The 20,491-nt window shown below is 60.2% G+C and overlaps 1 protein-coding gene across 1 annotated transcript; it reads left to right on the top strand.

The window, feature by feature from the left end:
• The first annotated feature begins 1,333 nt into the window (after window positions 1-1,333).
• Window positions 1,334-6,248, top strand: EN2 (engrailed homeobox 2). Its single transcript, XM_039837302.1, has 2 exons — window positions 1,334-2,449; window positions 5,517-6,248. The coding sequence occupies exons 1-2, from the start codon at window positions 1,798-1,800 to the stop codon at window positions 5,831-5,833; spliced, it is 969 nt and encodes a 322-aa protein (XP_039693236.1). The 5' UTR covers window positions 1,334-1,797; the 3' UTR covers window positions 5,834-6,248.
• Window positions 6,249-20,491: the final 14,243 nt, after the last annotated feature.

Here is a 20,491-nt window from a genome sequence, read left to right as displayed (position 1 = left end):
CCTAATTCCCCTAGTTTAAAGGATTTTAAGACAAAGGAAATGAGGCGAAAGCCCTGGTAGCCCCGGGATCGGTGACTGGCTGGGAAGGGGGGGTGGGGCGAGGGGAAGATGGGGGGCTGCTGCTCTTGGGCGCGGCCGCTCCCCAGGGTTCCGAAGGTGTGGCTGAACTGTCGGCAGCCCTCCCCTTTCCAAACGAGAAGATTCAGTTACGACCCCCGTGCTCCTTTCTTTCTTGCCCCACTGGGAGCCCCAAATCGTGTCGCCCGCTCTTCCGGGTCCACACGCATGTTTCGTGAGGGTCGGTGTCCCGTGGGATCCTGCGGTATGCACGCGCCGCCCTGCACACGCACACACATGCACACTTACAATAAATCTCTACAGGAGGAGGGTCCCGCGCGCCAGCTCTGCCTTTAACACAGGAATCTGCCGGGTCACCCAAGTCAAATGTAAGTGACAACTTCCCTCTCCACCAGCAAGGAACGCGGACTACAAAAGTCTCTTTGTATCTCGGCAGCTCATTTAATATGATTTATGCATTTTTGTGCAAGGAATTGTGGGATTTTTCCCCACGGTAAACAATATGGAAATGTTAAAAATAGCAATCTTCCAGCGCGTGTCCACGTACGCACACCGGGGTGACCTGGCGGGGCTGTCGCGGTGGCGCCTCGGATCCCTGAAGCGAGAAGGGACGGCGAAAGCGCGGGCGAGCGCGGGGGACGCGGTCGCGGTCTCTCCGGGTTCGGTTCAGGCACCCGGAGCCCGAGGACGCGGCCGCTTTAAGGGGAGGCGGGGCGGCGGGGGGGAGGGGCGGCCTCTGTCACCGAGCGGCGGCGGGCGCGTCACGTGGGCACGCGGCGCCGCGGCCATTGGCCCGAGGCACGTGTCCAGGAGACCGGCCCGCGACGTCACTCGAGGGGGCTCTGTTAAAAATAAGAACAAAAATCCAGAGTGAAAGTGTCTCAGGTTGCGCTAAGTGGCCTGGAAATTTCCGAGCCGGCGCGCGGAGGCCCAGGCGGCGAGGGCGCGCGGACGGCGAGGGAGCGCGGGCGGCCCAGCCCGGCCCGGCCCGGCCCGGCCTCCCGCCTCACACCCATGCGACTCGGGCCGCGGGGCTCGGCGGGGCTCGGCGGGGGCGCGGCCGCACGCCGGAGGGGCGCCGCGGCTCGCAGCCGGGCGGCGGCCGAGCTCAGCGCGGGCCCGCGGGCCTCCATGTGCGTGCTGGCGGCGGCGGGCGCGCTGACCGCTCGCGCCCCGCACCCTCGAGGGCCGGCCCGGGCGCGCGGGCGGGGGCGGCCGGGCGGCGGCGGCGGCCGGAGCGGGCCCGGGCGGGCGTGAGCGCCGGGGAGCGCGCTGCCTGCATGCGCGCAGCTCCAGCCCCGGGCGGCCTCGGCTGCGGCGCCGGAGCCGGAGGCAGCCGCGCGCGCGGAGGAGCAGGAGCAGGAGCGCGGAGCCCAGAGGCGCCCCGGGTCCCCGCCGGACCACGGTGACTGTCCGGCACCCGCGTGCGCGGCAGACGCGAGGACCCGACTCTTCTGACTCTCCTGGCGTCTGCGCGAGGCGCGACTCTCGGTATTTTCGAGCTCGACTCGTGGATTGGAACAGCTCGGCTCCGAGCGCGGCCGGCGACTTGTAGGACCCCCGCCCTGGCCGCGGCCGCCGCGCACACCCTCGGAAGACGCCGCGGGGTAGGGGCGCGGGCCGGCCGCGGGGCTCTTCGTGTGCGCCGCGCCGCGGGCCGGCCGAGGGCTGATCGGAGGGGGTTCCCGGAGAACCAGTTTGGGATTTGTTGCGAACAGCATGGAGGAGGATGACCCCAAGCCCAGCGAAGCGGCGGCGGCGGTGGAGGCGCAGCGGCAGTCGGAATCCAGCCCCGGCGGCGGCGGCGGCGGCGGCGGCGGCCCGGGGGACGCGGACACTGGCCGCCGGCGGGCTCTGATGCTGCCCGCGGTCCTGCAGGCGCCGGGCAACCACCAGCACCCGCACCGCATCACCAACTTCTTCATCGACAACATCCTGCGGCCCGAGTTCGGCCGGAGAAAGGACGCGGGGACGTGCTGTGCCGGTGCAGGCAGCGAAGGCGGCGCGGGCGGCGCGGACGGAGGCGGCGGCGCGGGCGGCGCCGAGCAGCTCGCGGGGTCGGGCCGGGAGCCCCGGCAGAGCGCGCCCTGTGCGCCCACTGCGGGCGGGCCGCTGCCGGGCGGCGTCAGCGACTCTCCGGGCGAAGGGGAAGGTGGCTCCAAGGCGCTCTCGCTGCACAGCGGCGCCAAGAAAGGCGGCGACCCCGGGGGCCCCCTGGACGGGGCGCTAAAGGCCCGCGGCTTGGGCGGCGGAGACCTGTCGTTGAGCTCGGATTCGGACAGCTCGCAGGCCAGCGCCAACCTGGGCGCGCAGCCCATGCTCTGGCCGGCCTGGGTCTACTGCACGCGCTACTCCGACCGGCCGTCTTCAGGTGAGTGCTCGGGGCTGTGCGGTGGCGGTGGCGCCGGCGCGGGGACTTGTTGGAAGGAAGAAGACAGCGGGACACTCCTTTCCCCCGATACACACAAAGACGCGCACACAGCGACATTGTGCGTGGCTGGCGCTGGCCGGGGCTGCGTCCAGGAGGTTGGGGGGCAGGACGCGTTGTATAGGGGTACAGACTTCTTACAACAGAAGCAGCAGATCTCTCTGTCTCTGTCTCTCTCTGTGTCTCTGTCTCTGTCTGTCTGTCTGTCTGTCTCTCTCTCTCTGCCTTTTTGGAGCTTTCTCGCACAGCCCCCGGCCCCCTCTCCTCGGCTGGAGTTTATTTGGTGGGACGGGGCGGGGGTGGGGGGAGAGCCTGGTCCTTCGAACTTAACCTGGAGCGGGGACGCGGCCCACACACCCCCAAACCTAGATCCATCCTGCGACCCAGAAATCCCGGACGCAGCCCGGGAAGAGCAGGGCTGCTGCCCGCCCCTGGACTCCTGGGCCTGGCTGCCAAGGCGGAAGACAGAGGCGCCCTTTGCCCTCTCCCGGGTCTTATTTGCCAAGCGGGGGCAGGAGAGCGTAGCCCCATCTTGTGCACACACGGCCTGACGGAGGGGGGCCTGCGATCCCCCGGATAGAAGGGACCTTCTCCCAGAGGTTTCCCGGGGTGGCTGCTCAGTAGAAAAGGAGCAGACTTCAGAGGGGGCGTGTGCAGAGGTGCTGGGTGCGTTTCTCACAGGTCTGGCATTTTAAAAAGCCAAGTCCGTGTCTCCATAGAAATCGGCGGCCTTAAATGCGGGTCTGTAACTGCGAACCGCCATTAGGAGCAGACTCCATTTGTCCCCGAGCCGGCTGCGCAAATCGGACCCTCTGCCCCTGCCCCAGAACCCTCAACCGTTTTTGCGGTGTCGTTTACCCAGATCACAGCTCGACTGAGTCACCCTTTGGCTACCTTCCGGCAGAAATGTGTGTGTGTGTCGCTGATGAAACCCGAATTTCTCCAGCTAGACCTGAAATTTGCTCCATTGTTCTCGCCTCCCTCCTTTGTTAATATTTAATTAACATATAGGCTCACAATGGGGCCAGCGAGGAGCCGCGGCCGGCTTTGTGCGGCGAGAGTCGCTGCCCGCCAGTCCCGGTGGCCCAGGAGCCCAGCCGCCCCGCCTGCCCAGAGCCGCTGGTCTCCCTGCGCTTAAAAAGAAAATTCTCCTGCAAGATCACATTTCCGTTTCCCGGTGTTTACGGAGAAGGCCAGCCAGGCTTTTCTTGCTGTGGGTTGGTGCCGTTTCGCATAGTCCTAAGTGTTTTTGTGTTTTGAAAGAAAATCTAAGAAGAAAGGGAACTGAAAATTCTGCTTTTCGGGAGATTTTCTTTCCGTAAAATGGCGTGTCTTTCCGCGGGCTGGTTCGTGTGCTCAGGAGCCCCAGGAGCAGGGGCGTGTGGGGGTTCAGGCGCCCTTCCCCGCGCAGGGAGGGCGGAGGCGGAGAAGGGCTCCGGAGCACGAGGCTGCGGCCGCCCGGGCCTTTCCGGGCCTCGCAGGGCCGCCCTGCGCCCCTGAGCGCGCCCCGGGAGCTGGGCCCACCGCCGGGTCCCCGCACCCTCCGGATGGGGGCCGGGCCTGCGGCGCGGAGCCGGCGCCCTTGGCGTGTGCGCAGTGATGGCTGTGCGTGTGCGCGTGGGGCCGCGGGCGCGAGTGTGGGTGCTTTAGAGTCTAAGGGGCCGGAGTTTGAGCCCCGCGTCCCTTGGAGCCCCCTCTCCGACGCCCAGACACCCTCTTCGGGAGTTCGCCTCCCCCAACAGAGCGCAAGGCTGGCTAGGTCGGTGAGAGGAGGTCCTCGGCGCCCTCTGGGTCTCGGGACTGTCCCGGCCCCCTCGCTCCGCGCGGTCCCGGAGCTCCTGTCGCTAGATGGGACGCCACAGCCGCGCAGGGTGGGTGGGTGGGGGCACAGGGCAGGCACCCGAGGTTCTGGCTGCCGGAAGTCTAGCCTTCTCCAGCCGCAGGGGCCTCCTCAGAAGTTGGGGCCCGGACCTCCCCAAAGTGGATCTCACGCTTCACAGATTAAGAGCCCCAGATGTAGTCCTGCTCCACCCCCCCAGCCGCCCTTTCGGCCTCATCCCTGAGCACGGAGGGCTGCGCTTCTTAACAAAAAGGGGAGGCTTGCCCACCTTCCCTCTGCTCCCCTCGCCCAGCCTTCTTCTGGTGGCGGGTCCTGGGAGCCTCACCACCCCTGTCCCATTCCAGCCTCAGGTACTGTGAGGCGTCCCAGTGGGAGGAGGCCCCGGGTGTGGAGCAGAGTGTGGACCTTCTGGCCCCAGGTCAGCTGGGCCCCCTGCATTCTGGGGGAGGGGCAGGCAGCTTAGTCAGCTCACAAGCAGGGACCCATCCCCTCTCCTGTGCTGGGCGACTGAGGAGACTTGGGGTGAAAACTGCTCCCTCCCCACCCGGGAAAAGTTGTGTGTGTCCTGTGCTCTTGCCCAGAAAGAAAACGATGACCTTAGACCTACAGGAGGGGGAGGCAGGAGGGGGACCCCTCCTGTTCTCAGGACCCACTGCCCCCTGGCTCCAGCAGCCCTTGGCATTCTGTGGGTCGTCCCCTTTGGGGGTCCTGTGGCAGCCCCATAATAGCCCCGGGCACTCCTGCTAGCACTCTGGCTGCCCCTCCCCCTTCCCCCTCACCTCTGCTAGCACCGCCCCCTCCCTGTCCCTATTCCTGGACATACCTCAGAAAGGACTGGAAAAAGCCTGGCCAGAAAGCGGTGGGGTTTTGCTTCCCTGCTGGAACTTTCCTTTTATCAGGAGACCTCTCGGAAGCCTGCCCTGTACCCCGCTGCCACCCCATGACCAGATTTGACCGGCCCACAGTCTCCTTCCCCAGGGGCGGGTCGTGGCGGTGGGTGCGGGCCCACGCCCAGCCCCAAGTCCAGCCCGTTCTCCTCCAGGCCGGCCTTGGCCTTGGGCAGCACGGCGGCCTGCCCAAGCTGGCCCTGCGGAGTCACCCACCTCCGAGTGGGCGGGCGGGCCTGCAGCCTCCTAACCGGTGTCCCCTCTGTCCACTGTGCCCACCCAGGCCCCAGGTCCCGCAAACCAAAGAAGAAGAACCCCAACAAGGAGGACAAGCGGCCACGCACGGCCTTCACCGCGGAGCAGCTGCAGAGGCTCAAGGCCGAGTTCCAGACCAACAGGTACCTGACCGAGCAGCGGCGCCAGAGCCTGGCCCAGGAGCTCAGCCTCAACGAGTCGCAGATCAAGATTTGGTTCCAGAACAAGCGTGCCAAGATCAAGAAAGCCACGGGCAACAAGAACACGCTGGCCGTGCACCTCATGGCGCAGGGCCTGTACAACCACTCCACCGCGGCCAAGGAGGGCAAGTCGGACAGCGAGTAGGCCGGGCGGGCGGCGCCACGCAATGCAATAATTTAAAGTCGCAAATAAAGGGCCAGTGTATAAAGATTATACCAGCATCATTCCTAGTGAAAAGATCGTGTATTAGCTACGGTTCTGCAATATTCTATGTATATATAATTTACAGGTGGTGTACAACCCAAAATATGACTATAAAATATTTTTTGATTTTTTTTTGTGTTTATGAGATTGTGTTAATTTTATGATTTTTTTTTTTGTGACGGGGACCACTTTCATCTTTTTTAATCCCCTAAGCTCCATTATGGGACATCGGACACTTTTTTTTTTTAATTTCAAAATAAGAAAAAATTAAAACAACTTGCTGAAGTCCAAAGATTTTTATTGCTGCATTTCACACGACTGTGAACCGAATAAACAGCTCCTACTTGGTCTCTGAGTTCTGCCACTTTGTCTGTGTGGGCTTGGTGAGGTCAGCAGGAGGGGGTCACACCCCAGCCTCTGCCAGGGCAGCACCAGGGCCATGGCCCGCCAGGAGACGTTGGGGTTCTCGGAGAAGTGTGGGAGCATGGCCGTGGGGGTGCAGGCGCCCTGGGCCCTGCTCCGTCCCTCCCCTCCTCCTGCCTTCTCTCCCTGTCCCACTTGCCCCTCGCCAGGCCCTGCGTGCTTCTGTGCTTCCATCTGCGTCTGTCACTGTCCCCTGTCCCGCCACCCAGTGCTCGCGCCAACTCTCCGTCTCCGGGCACAGGGGCTCCCCGGCAGAGAATTCCGCGAGTGGTAGGGTGACCTCTCCCCTCCTCCTGGCCCCAGCCCAGGGGATCTGCAGCTCCACCGGCCTCCCAGAAATCCGCAGGGCCGAGCCCCAGAAATGGCGGGGTCCAACGGCTCCGGGTGAGCGGAGTTGGCATTTTCTTCCTTTCCTTTTTCTTTTTTCTCCTTTCTTTTTTTAAAGTGGCCGTTTCTGCTTTCGAGAGCATTCTCTCGCGGTGACTGGCGTGTGTCTACAGACGCACTACGCGTGGACACACACATGAGCCACAGTTCCAGGACATGTGACTCCCTGGAGTTTTAAAGGCACTCAGAATCTCCCAGCATCTAGAGGAAGGAAGAAAACATGTAAATAATCCTTTCTTACCACTTTTTCTCTTTTGTTGTTTTTTTAATATACATTTTATTTTTTTGAAGGTGCGGTACAGTGGAAATTAAATATATTCAATATATTCCTGCCAAGTACATATATATAAACAAACACATTACCCTATATATAGTTCCACTCCGTCTTCCATTTAGTGTATGGAAAAGGACTCGAGTCCAAATGTCTATCTGTGGCCGGGACAGCCCAGGGTGTGCCCATGGCGGAGACGGGAGTCATGGCTGTCCCCTGAGGACCGAGGGTGAACTTCTCTTTTTGCCTTAAACCTCTTTATTTCACGGCGATGATAGTTTCACTTTGTACACACTAGTGTAAACCTTTTTAAAAAGGAAACTATGAAACAAAAGTTGTAATTTAAAACTCTGTGAATAACCATCTGCTGCTTAGGAAACTCAATGAAATGCTATGCCTTTTTAGCAGGAAGAAAGTTTTTCGGGTTTTTTTTATTTTATTTTATTTTTTTTGTTTATAAAACATGTGCGTTTTACAGTTCCAGTATCCAATATTTATAATCTTATGAGCAATGAATGTTTCTATTTACAACTGTGGTTATCAAAATTGTGAACATCTCCCCTGCATTTTTGTGTGTTTCAATTCTTGAAAGTTACATTAAATAATAATTTAAAAAGACTACTTTATTGTAAAATACTGGATGTGCAAGGCACAATGACTAGTTTCTCTGAGCGTGTCTGTGATCTGGGTGACTGCTGGCCGTCCTCCACCGTGCAGGTGCCAGTGGCCTTTGCCCCAGTCCCAGTGGGGGTGCACACGCCAGCTTTGGTAACCGGAGGAGTCATTTAAAAAATCATGATCACAATGAAGACACTTTGAATATGTCCTGTGTGAGCACAAAACAACTGGAGTTATTTAAGTACACATCTTTTGACCGGAAGGAAGTGTTTGAAAGTATGATGCTATTCTACCCAATGAATATTCAAATCCCGCAGAATGCAACAGGGCTCCGACCCCCTCAAGCCTCTTCCTGCTGCGCAGTGGCCCTGGACCCCTGGGGCCAGGACCTCTTCCTGACTGACACAGGAGTCTCTTCACTTTTACGATTTGTCGTCTTTTTTTACCCCCAAAATAAAGGATGTGGACAACATGCCAAGGCGGATGCGGGGAAAAGACCGGCTCTGCGGGAGGTGAGCGGACACCTGGGTCCCAGAGTCCCCTCTGCGCGGAGAAGCGGGCGGGATCCACCTCCGCGGGGCCCTGAGCACCGACTGCTCTATTTCCAAACCTTATTGGCTTGAAAAAGTTTCTTCGCCCACTAGAAGACACTCAGACGACCCGGAGGATCATCTGTTGCTGAAGGAGAACTTTCAGGCGGCTCTGTCCACACCCGGACTCTCCGCCTCCTGGCGGCAGCGGGGGCTGCTCCCCGGATTTGCAAAGACATCTGGATGGAGGGAGCTGGGGTCTCAGCGACGAGGCTCCAGTCAGGGAGCGCCCGGGGTCATCACCAACGGGGTGCCATTCCACGGACCATGCCCAGCATCTTCCCTGCTCCCGCTTCGGAGGCTCTTAGATTAAAAACAGAACAAAAGCCATTAACTCAACAATGATTACCCGGTTGGACTCTCTCACTTTTTAATAAAAGGACAATATAGCAACATTAAACAACCATTTTGTTTTTTAATCTGTTTGCAAATCCTAACATTAGTAAGGGACAAGGCACGGTTTTGTAGAGCAATGAGTTCCCCGTCCCCAGAGGCATGCAAGCAGACACTAGGCCTACAGTAGCATGGGGAGAATTTTTCTTTTTTACCTTTTGTCTCCGAGAAGAGATTGGACTAAATGAGCCTTCAGACCCTTCAAACACCGAGATTCTGGTTTTGCTCCTATGTTTATTACGATTTTTAAAAAATCGACAGCATACAATCCAAGCTGATAACCCATGCAGAGCCCCTGCGGCGCCAGCCAGGCGCTCTGGCTAGAGCAGAGGCCAGAGCCAGGCCTACCCCGAAGGCCAGGCTCGGAAGTCCTGCGGCCAGCGCCGTACCACCTGGGCCACCGAGTGCCTCAGACCAGGACCGGGGCTGCAGCACGAGAGTTGGCGGATCCTCCATCCCACCCCCGCGAGAATGTCGCTCCCGCAGGAGGCCAGTTTACTACTAAACGTTCACCAGAGGAAAGCTTTATGAGAAGTCCTTGCTCCTCCGAGCCGAAAGTCCACCTTCCCCTCTCCGACGCCAGGCCTCACTGAGTCCCGGACGCCGAGGCGGAGGTGTCCAGCAACCTCTTTAGCGAGGCAGACCTGCCCGGGCCGGGGAGACCGGTGGAGAGCACGACAACCCCCAGGCCCAGGCCCGCCCAGAGCCAGCGCTGGGGCAGGGTGCGGGCGTGGGCGGGGGGAGGCCTGGCAGGTGCTCAGAGGCCTTTTCTCCTCCAGCCGCCCACTCCTCCAAAAGGGTGGGAGGAGTAGGGTCCCACCTGCAGGCTGAAGTCAGAATCCGACGGTTACCACGGGCGCGACGGTGGCCCAGTGTAGACCCGCCATGCGCTTTCTTTAACACAAGGAAGCCACGCGGGTGACGCCAGTCTGATCGTCAAGAGGGCTCCATCTTTTCTGTTTGCTCCTCGAGTGAAAAGGGCAAATCCATGGAGCTCCTAGCCCGTGGGCACAGGTGCGCCCCGGCGCACAGCGCGCAAATACCCAGGCACTATATATGCAAATACGCCCGAGGCCGCCCGGCGCCGGCGGGAGGCGGCCTGTGCCCGCTCCCGCTCGGCGGAGAGTCATTCTGTCTCCCGCTGGTTTAATATGCGACCTTCGCGCCCTCCACCCGCCCGGCGGCTCCCCCAGCGCCCGTGGAAGGGTCCCGGCTCCACCGAAACCGCGGCCTGCGGAGCAGAGCCGCGCGCGCCGGGAGGTTAATGGAAACCGGCGACCGAGCGCCCGCCGCCCAAGGCCCCTGGGGACGCTGACTGTCCCACGCCGCCTGCGCCCGACACTCGGCACACAGGCCCGCAGCCCCCGCGCCGAGCCCGGGGGGCCGACCCCCTTTCCGGACTTCTCAGTCCCATCGGGGCCGAGGGCGAGGCCCGCAGGCCTCAGAGCAGAGGCGGCGGGCGGCGGGCGGTGCACACGGGCGGCCGCGGGCGGGACGGCGCGCTGAGTCCCGGGACCCCGCGCGCTGCGGCCGGGTTCGTGCAGGCGCCACGCCAGGCGCGTGCAGACCATTCATGATTTTATTAATGTCTAATACTCCATCCTGTCTACGCTGGCCGCCCACAGAAAGTAAAAGGCTATTCTTGAAATCATCCGAAATGTAGTAATATTCATCCAAGTGGCTCCTAATTACGGGATTTAATCAAGCTTGGTCTGCCGCGCGGGGCTCTGGCGAGCGAGGCTGACGGCGACGGCGTTAATATTACTGTTGTTTCCACCGGCCTCGTGCTCAGCCGGATGAAGGCCACTTCTGCAGTTCCGGCCCAGCCCCCCCCCCAAGAGGGACGTGGGGGAGCCCCAAGATGGGAGGCGAGCAGACGGACTTGAGAGTCCCCGTGACTCAGGCCTGCTGCCCTTCGCCGACCTAGCCAGGCCGTGCAAGGCCTGGGCAACGAACCTGGAAGCGGGTTGAGTGTCCCCGGACCCACAGGACCTCCGTGTCCCCGAGGGACGGAAGCCAGGGCAGGTTTTAGGGGTTGGGGGAACCTTGGGTCCAGAGCCAAGGGCCAGCCCCACTGGCTGTCCCGCCCCCCTTGCCGGGCTGAGCCCCGCGCTTTGCCTGGAGCAGGAACAAAGAGTAGCCGAGCTCTTCCCTCTCAGCCTGGAAGGCGTCCCAGAGGGGCCCCCGCCCGTCCCCCCGCCCCAGGCTCCCAGAGACCCGGGAGGGAGAGGGGCTCAGAGCCCAGCGGACTGCGCGGCTGCGGCCCGCAGCGCTGTCTCCTCCGCGGAGGGGTCGGGTTCGGAGCGCGGGCGGGAGGGACCCTGACACAGCCGAGGTCCTCCACCGGGCGAGGAACGCGGGGATCACTGCGTGCACCCCGCGTCTGGAAGTATCAGGCGGCCGCCGCTCATCCCCATCTGTCGAGCTGAGAAATTTGGCCACGCGGAGCGAGGGCGCTGCCCGCGGAAGGGCGGCCCAATGCCTTTCAGCCAGCGCGTCCGGGGCTCTCCGCTCCCGCCAAGTCCTTTGTCTGCGAGGGGACCGTCAGGCTCTGCCGCCCCGGCTTGCCCTCCTCCTTCCCCCGTCCTCGACCCCCTCCGCCAACCTCCCTTTCTTCCCTCGCTTTTCTCTCCTCTTTGGATGGGCGATCACAGGCTGCAGCTGCCAAGGCGCCGCGAGTCGCGGCCGCCCCGGTCCTGTGCCTGTCGCCTCTCCCAGCAGCAGACTGGCCGCTCCCCTGCACCTTCGCCAGGCCCCGGGCCCCTGCCCGCCCGCCGGCGTCCTCTCGTGGGGGTAGCGCGTTGCCTCCGAGTTTTCCCTTTGGGCCAAAACTTTGTCCCCAGGTTTTTGATAGTTTCACTGTCTGACTCCCAGCAGCAAAACGTGAATCCTGCAAACCGGCGTTTCTTTAGATTCGGACATCCGGGAACACGGCCGAATCACGCAGCCAAAGCCAATGCTATCACTCAGTCCCTGCAGGTGAGGTGCCCGGGTGGACCACAGACCATTGCCATCCGGCTGTCATGTAGCGTCTCAGAGTACACCTTCCTGGTGCCAAGACGTCTGGGTGGGAATTGGGACGCTGTGGGTCCCTGGAGTGGAGGGCGGCCGTGGCCTTCCAGTTCCACCTCTGGGGAAAGGCTGAGGCCTGCGAACAGAGCCTGGGGCCAGGCCAGGCTGCCCCCCACCCCATGCCCAGACGCTCCGGCGCCTTGGCTCCAGGACAGCTCAGGTGTCACCGGTTTTCACGCAAACCCTGACACAACACCATGCAGCACGGAAGAAGTGTGGTGCTGGGGAAAACAGTGTCCTGTCGCTGGCCTTCGAGTCCGCGGACATCAGCTGCCAGTGTGTTACTCGGTGCCCCCTCCTCAGCACCCCCCCATCATTCATCTCCAGAATGGAAAGAACGTCTACCCCACAGGCTCCCGGGGGGGCTCGATGAAGCTCGGTGGCACCCAGGTGGCAGGAACAGAGCCCGGTCCCTTGCTGGCAGGGCCACCCCTGCCAGGCCCCGCCCGCCCCACGGTCCGTCTGTAGAGCTGTTTGGGGAAAGGAAAAGAGAAATCGAGAATGAACGCGAGGGCAACGCCCACGTGGTTACGAAAGGTGTAACAGTGCTAGGAGCTGAGGGAAAGTGGAAGCCACGCTTCTAGGACTTTCCAGCAACATCTCCTCCGCCCCCACTGCTTCCTTTTCTGGAACACGGCTAAGCGTGTGCTTTGTCGTCTGTGGGCTCCAGCGTGTGCACACATCCACGCACGAGGATGTCCCCCCACCCGGCCCTGACCTCGAAGTGAGCAAGGTGCCGTGCCTCGGGTCCCGATAGAAGCCCAATGACTCGACCCCGCACCCCCGTCCTCCAAACGATGGCCTCTGGACTAAGCGGCAAGTCCCACGAGAGGGATCTGACCCAAAGTGGAGGAAGGGAACCCAACTGGACACTGAAGGCCGGAGGCCACACTGCACTGGCACACGTGAGCCGGCCAGGCCCCGCACCCTCTGCCACCCGTGCCCCTCTTCCTCCAAGAGCGAGTGGGCGTCCCCACGCAGGGCGGGCTTACTGTGTCTAAATGCCGGAGAGTGTGAGGAGCCCTTTTAAATTAATCGCTGTTCCTATAGCTAAAAGCATAACAGGCTTTGATTACATGCTAACTAGAATGAAACGTAATCCTGAATTAATTACGTGGAGATAATTTTATAATTCTTTCATTCAATTTAAGAAGCAACGTGTTGTTAACTTCCCATTTTAACAGGAGGGACGATTCGAAATAAAAATAGTCCTGAATGTGGACCTTTTAAAAGACCTAACGGAGTCGTCTCTTCATTTTCCCCAAAGGGCGAAAGTGGCAATCAACTCGGCCTACTTATTGTCTCTTTACCTGCAGGTGCTCCCCCCCCAGAAAGTGGAAAACCCCGGAAAATCTCAGACAAAAGAGGCTGTCCGAGGAGCCGCTTTCCCAGCCTGACCTGCTCTCGGCGCTAAAGAAGGCGATCTGCATTTCTATTCTGTCCGGCCTGTATGTGGAAGTGACACCCGACGCCCCCTCGAGCCCCCGGGAGAAAGCCTGGGTCTCTGAGACACTCCAGCCGGGCGTGAATGGGGCCCAGGGCCAGGGCCTGGCGTGCGGGTCAAAACTCCAGCCACCCCTACAGGTGGCTCATTTCCTCCCCAAACACCCGTGCCCTCAGAGGGTGCCCGTGCAGGGCGGCCGGGACCAGGACGGTTGTCACGATAACTTGGAATCAGAGGCTGCCCTTCCCCCTCCCACCCTTTCGTCCCTGCCCCGCCACCACCCCGCAAGTCATCAGAACGAGGCTCTGGTGGCTTCTGAGGCAAGCGAGGTGCCGGAGAAGGTGCCACCTTGCAACCAAGTCGAGGCCCATTCTGCCAGTAGGCTGGCCTTTCCCAGCGGTTCTGGGGATTCGTGAAGGGCGGGACGGAGAGTTAAATTGTCCCAGGCTTTCCAGGTGACCAAAGGTTGGCCAGACACATTCCCATTGGGGACTGAGTAGGCCCTGGAATTTATTATGGCCAATGGCAACGTCGCCTCGAAGTGGGCGACCGACTGGTGACTGGGAGAGGCATCCTTGGCGCAGGGACGGCCGTGCGCCCCGAGAATGCCTGGGTCTCGGGGAGAGAAACCCAGAGCGTCAGAGGATAAACGTGCAATGCAGACCCCCTGGAGTCACAGGCCAAAGAGCCGCACACCCAGCGCTCGGGGAGGGGGGCGGGGGCGACCGCGGTCTCCGTGCCCAGAGCCAGAGGAAGGAGCCGGCACCGTGCAGGGCCCGCGGGTCCGGATGCACCGCGCAGGTGAGCGCACCCGCTAGACGCAAGCCAGGGGCTGGCCCCTCGGCCTTTGCAACCCGGAGCTCGGCGCCCCCTCCCCCCCCCGGGGGTATTTTGATTGCACCCTTTCTTTTTTCTTTCTTTTTTTTTTTTAAAATGCTTCCTAGTCGAACCTGAATATGCAATGAGACGCCAGAGCTTTGTGGCGGAAATATAATTAAACTGGTGAAAGATGTAAAAGATGAAGAATGAGGATGACATCAGGCCGATTTCACACTTGGCAGTCGGATCCCGGGCCCAAGCCCCGCTCTTGCCACGCAAGGCAGATCAAAGCCCCTGCCATGCTGAAAAGGCGGAGGGGGGGTTAAGTATGCTAATCCCCGGGACAAATATATTTTAATCTTGTTAGAATACAACTTAACGCTGCAGCTCAGCGGCTGCAGTGGGTCGGACTGCAGAGGGCCATTTTTACTTTAGCCGTGAATGAGGTAGACCTCCTGGGCTATGCGTCGGTGGTGAAAGCACATCTATAAAACGAACCCCCTCTTTGGGCTGCGTCACCCCCACCTCGAGCTTTCGGAGCCGGGGGACCGGGAATCCCGGAGGCCATTCGTCTGTCCGCACCCCTCGCTCCCACTGCAGAGCATCCTGTGGCCGAGAAAGGAACTCGGCTCATTGGGCGGAGAAGAAACAGCAAAACTCTGAAATTAATTAAAAGATTCTCCTAAGCAATCTGTTTCCCTTTAGGCCTCGGGTTTGACAACCAAACCGACTCCTCGCTATCGGCCCGCTCACTTCAATTTTTACAATGTCAATTTTCATTACTATTAATTATTTGCTGAGCTCCAACCGTACATTCTGTCTTGCCCTGGTTAGCAAGAAGCCCACAGGTTCTCGCCTCTCTAAGCCTCAGTTCCTGTTACGTGTGACTGCGCGAGTTGTGCACACGCGTGTGCATGTGCATGATGCCATCGGTCCGGGTCAAAGGGAGACCGCCGGCGTGCAGAGCTCCCCCGCGAACGAGGCCGTTATGGTAAAAAGAGCATATGGAATCGCAGACCTGTCTGTCCATCTGAGTGTGAGAGTGTGCGCCTCTGTGTGTGTGTGTGTGTGTGTGCTGTGTGTGTGTGTGTGTGTCTGTGTGAGAGAGAAGGCAGAGTAGCTTAACGAGGTTACAGAAGGTTAAACCACCCCGCAGAATCTGCCTGCGAAATATCGCTGATGGCAGCCATCTAAAGGACAATTTCTGTCTCTCTGCTCTAGGGTGTGTTAGAATTCCCTCTGCCTCGGGCATAAAACCTGACTCCCACTAGAGTGTGCATCTCTCTTTGCATTCCAAAGACAGGCCTGGCCCTCCTGGATCCCAGCTGACCGACGGTCCCCCGGGGAGTGGGAGGGGTGGCCTGGCAGCAGCCCCCACCCGGAGTGTAGAAGGCTTGCCCACCCCGGGGCCAGCCCTGGTTTCCGGGACTCAGGACGGCTTGTCTCTGCCGTAAGTCTCTCTCTTCTTCAAGGTAGGAAGTGATTCTCACAGCCGTCGTCCCTGTAAGGCCGTCATCGGTCAGTGGTAGGTTCCCTGACTCAGGGCACTGAGGCTGGATGAAGCTTAGTGACCAGCAGCCTGAGCCTCCAGCACAGACTCCCCGGGGCCCACCCCCCTTTATCCACATTCCCTTAGAGTCTTCGCTGTGGCCACAGGTCACCTTAAAGACGTGGGAGCACTTCCTTTGTGTTCATCATCCCGAGACGCGTGGTCTACTGTAACTTTGTCTAAGTCACAACCACACCTGACTGACTGAGCTCCTCCTACATGACAGTGTATCGGTTTCCTGGGGCTGGCAACAAAATGCCACCAACAACCGAAATTGATGGTCTCGGTTCTGGAGACTGGAACCAGAAATTGAAGTGTCGGTGCGGTCAGCTCCTTCCAAGGCCCCCACGAGATCATAACGTCGACTCGTAGGTGCTCGCTGGATGGGTTCCTGCGACTCCCCTTCGGTGCACCCAGCTTTCAAAGCCCCACACATGGCGGAGCCTCTTGTGGGTGGAGGAAGGTGACCAGGAGACGGAGCTACATGCCAGGGTCCCCTGAGCCACGAGGCCAGCCCCGGCTCTCGCATAAACGCACCTGGGTGACGCGGGAGGCAGTGACGATAGTGTCTGGGGTCTCTGTCCCGCCACGCCTGGGCGCCGGCTCGCCCTGACGTGGACAGTTCACACGGGGTCCACCCCCGCTCTCCATGTGACAGGCACGGCCTGTGTCCCAGCCCACAGCTCTGGGACAGGCCCCCATAGGCCCCACTACCCCGGGTGTGAGGAACTGGGGTTGGGGGGCAGCACACAGAACCCACATTGGAGGCGGGTAACAGGGCTCACATGACCCCGCTGTGCAGTCCTCGGTGGCCTCTTTCTGGGCCACATGCTCCATGACAGAGGCTGGCGCCCAGGTGGGTGGGCAGGTGAGGCCTGTTTGCCCAGCTCCTTAGGCCTCTGGCGAGGGCAGCAGTGGCAGTAGAAGTACTGACCAGCGGCGAGCGAGCACTGTCCCTTGTCCGTCGGTCCCCAGGGCCCCATTTTCATCCCAGGAAGAGCAAAGCCCGTGGCCATCTGTGTGCACCTGTGTGGCTGGCCTTTGAGATTTCTCTGATCTTTATCTGATCGGGACTCCCTCCTCCCTCCTCCGTGGCTACTGGGTTGTTCTTGGCCCTGGGAAGCCAGCAGGTACTTAACTGTCCCCTGCGGCCAGCTCTCCCTTTCAAGTAGCCAACGCCCCTCCCACCAGGGTCTGAAGCCTTCCCTGCGGCCGGCTCACAGTCTTTAAAATCCCTCCCCGCTCACTGTCACAGTCCACCACCCCAGGGGGTGTCCGAGGGTGCCGGTCCCTCAGAAAGTTCGAGGGTCCCTCCAGAACTCCGACCCACCGTCCACTACCCGCCGCCCATACCCCCATCAGGTCACCAGATCAGATGGAACCCTAAGCAGGGGGTCGAGGGGGTGATCTCCCTGGGGGTATTCCCCCAGGGCTGTAGGTCACACACCAGGTCCTTTGACCCAAAGTCACTTGCTGCTGGGGCCTCTGTGGGAGGGGTGGAGGTATACCAGAGACCTGCGGAGCAAAAGCAGATCCTGCTCATGGAGTCCCCGTCACTGAGGCACAGGGGAGACCACGAGTCACTGTCACTTAGTGAGAGGTGTGGGGTGACCCAGACAAAATGAATTTCTTGGCTGTCGTGTGAATTCCCAGGGGATGTGTTGCGCATCAGAGAGTGCTTCGCGCACGATCGTCTGTGACCTGACAGCCTGGACAAAGGCCGTGGGAGAAGCCTGGGTCACAGAGGTCGCCAGTGGTCGGGCGGTGAGGACGTCCGTTCACACACTGCCACCCTGTTGCTCCACCAGGTATCTCTCGGGAGAGAGGTCGCCCAGCAGGGAGGCCGAGAGCAGGACTCTGGGTTGGGTCCGAGTCTCCAGTCCGCTCTGCCCAGCGTGTGAGCCTGGGGACCTCCCTCAACCCACCCGTGCCCCAGCTGCCCCATCGACGGGGCTTTCCTTGTTAAGTTCTTGGATGACTGACTGCACCCCCAGGCCAGACGCCTGGACACCCCTGTTTGCCTCGTCTGCTTCGAATCCCGTATTCTGAGAGCCAGGTCTGGGACCTCCAGCCTGAGACCAAGGGTCAGTGGTCCCACACTATTGGTCTACCCCCATCAGCCTACGCCTCCTTGTCTGGCTCAGTGACTCCCCGTCTTTTCGGAGAAGAAGATGTCTCTTTCACATCTAAACACTTCGAGGCCCATAGAGAAAATGACTTCGAGAAAATAGACAAAAAACAACTCTCGGTCCCACAGGGCTTTTGAACGACTTTGTACTTATCAGTGACTTCAGACCCACACACATTCGAGGCATAATTTATATGTGTGCATGTATGTACATACGCAAAAAATGCACACTCAGAAATACGTACGCCCACAAATATACTGTGCATATGCAAAGTTAGGGTGCTGTAACAAAGAGGCCCCCAAATACACTGCATTCTGCAAAGAACACAGACGTTTATTTTTCTCAAACGATGCACCTGGACCTGGCGACTCTGTGCCTGGGGGGTCACGTGGAAAGCCACGGCCCCTCCCTCTGTCCAACAGGGCCTCCCGTGGAGATGAGAATGTCCCGCGTATGCCGTCCAGCATGGCAGCCACTAACTGCTCCCTGTGGCTACTGGGCATTTGAACGTGGCTGCAGCAGCTGAGGAATGAAATTTTAGTTTCATTTAATGTCATCTGATTTAAATTAACCACCCACGGGGCTGGTGGCTGCGGCGCTAGAGCATGAGTCTGTCCAACCCTGGGCTCTCTCCGCCATCAGCCCCCACATTCCTTTTGTCTGACGGGGCTCCGGCCCTCGCAGCCTGGTGGGCACCTTGGCCATGATGAGGCTCTAACCCTCTGTCACTCACAAACCCGTGGGGGCCGGATCGATCGGGTCACCTTCCCCTTCACTTTCCACTTTGTCCGACGAGAAACCTGGTCACTTAAGACTTTACTGGGCCTGGGGCTTCCGGTGGAGATGGCGGAGCGGGCGGGCGCTGTGCTGCCTCCTGTCATGACCACGTCACCATCACAACGGAACTGACAACAGCCATCACCGGGGGTCGCCGAGGTCTAGCTGCACAGCAGTCCAACAATGGGGACACACAGAAGAGGCCACCTGGAGACGGGCAGGAGGGGCGGAGACGCGGACCGGGCGGGTCCCCACCGCGTGTGGCAGCTGTGGAGGTCCCTCCTGAGGAGCAAGGGCTCCAGGGCCGGGGAGAGAAGTCCCTGTGATGGTGGCTGTGAAAATCAGCAGGGACGGTGGCTGAGCAAGAGAGGGGCTGAGAGAGTCACACGCTCTCCTCCTGGGAGCCATGCGGGGACTCACCGCTAACGGACTCGCTCGCTCTGGGCACCGGGGCAGCCCCTCGAGGGACGCCAGGGAGGAACCGGGGTGTCGGGCTTTGGGCCGGGGCTTTGGGGCGGCTTCCCCCACACGGACGTGCTGGTGGAGGGCGCTGTCCCTTCGTTGAGCCCTCCCCGCTGGCTCTGAGTCTCCAGCACCTGTCGCTGACACAGGTCGCCCCATCTGGGTGACTTCCTCGGCCACGCCCTGCCCCATGGGGCCACCCACGCCGTTTCCAGGGGCTTGTCCACACGAGAGGCCCACCTGGGCTCATGCTGTGGACTTTCCTGCAGTCTCTCGGGGCTCACAAGCCCCAAACCGGCAGCATCCGGCCCCGGCGTACCCCACGCCTCGTGCTGAGCAGCCCCAAGCCCGGCACCAGCGGCAGCCGGCCTCGGTTTGTGGCTTGTCCTCTGGAGGCTCTTCCAAGCCCAGCGTGGGTGGCGGCCATCTACAGATTGCTGGGTGGCTCTTACCAAGTAGCCCCAGACAGGGCACAGGCTGCTACTGAACTTGGCCTGAAGCGGAGTCCCTCCCAGAAGGTCCCGGCCTGCACGCCCTTTGGCTGGCTTCATTCTGAGCCAGAGTCCCACCCAGGGCCACATCCGAGGACAACACACCCAAAAGGTAGACTGAGCAGGCACCAGAGCCCTGCTAACATGAAACTTACTCCCTAGGGTCAGCCCCTCACTGGCCAGTCCTCACGACCAATCGGCCTGAGGGTCAATCCCTCCCACTGACGTGTAAACAGTAACCAAGGCTCAACTACAATGGGGGGGCACACACAACCCAAGACAGAGACACACCTGGAGCACCTGGCTCAGGTGACCAGAAAGACTGTGCTCCACAGCACACCTACCATACAAGGCCATGCTCCTAAGTCCAGGAGACACAGCGGCCCTACCTAAGACACGGAAATGGGCACAGGGAGGCAGCCAAAACGGGGAGACAAAGGAACATGTCCCACATGAGAGCACAGAACAAAGCTCCAGAAAGAGAACTAAACAAGATGAAGACGAGCCATGTGCCAGACGCAGAGTTCAAAACACGCAGTGAACTTGGGGGGCGGGGAGCAGATGGACTCAGTGAGAACCTTAACAGAGAGAAAACATAACGGTGGAGAAAGGAATCATAGATGGGGGCCCGTGAGAAATGAAGGGCGCCACAATCGAAGGAAGAGAGAGCATCGGAGGGAACCAGCAAAGCGGACGAAGCAGCGGTTGGAATCGGCGATTTAGACGACACGGTAGCAGAAAAGCCCCGATCAGAACCTCAATAAGAAAATCGAATCCAAACAAACGAGGACAGTGGAAGGGGCCTCTGGGACAACATCGCGCGCACCAACCTCCGCATCATAGGGGCAGCAGAGGGAGGGAGAGAGAGAGAGAGTGAAGGATGGGAAACCTATTTGAAAAAATAATGATGGGAAATTCCTCTAACCCGGTGCAGGAAATAGACACGCACGCCCAGGAAGCTCCGAGAGTCCCAGAGGAGAGGAACCCGAAGAGGCCCACAGCAAGACACATCCAAATCAAAACGGCGAAAGTTAAAGATAAGGAGAGAATCTTAAAAGCAGCAAGAGAAAAGCAGTTCGTTACGTAGGAGGGAGCTCTCGCGAGATTGCCGGCCAATTTCTCAACAGAAACTTTGCGGGCCAGAAGAGACTGGCACACAATATTCAGAGTGAT

The sequence above is a fragment of the Pteropus medius genome, unplaced genomic scaffold (genome assembly GCF_902729225.1).
Source record: "Pteropus medius unplaced genomic scaffold, Ma_sr-lr_union100, whole genome shotgun sequence".
Classification (NCBI taxonomy): domain Eukaryota; kingdom Metazoa; phylum Chordata; class Mammalia; order Chiroptera; family Pteropodidae; genus Pteropus; species Pteropus medius.
The sequence above is the reverse complement of the archived record's forward strand: the minus strand, read 5'-3'. Positions and strand labels throughout refer to the sequence as shown.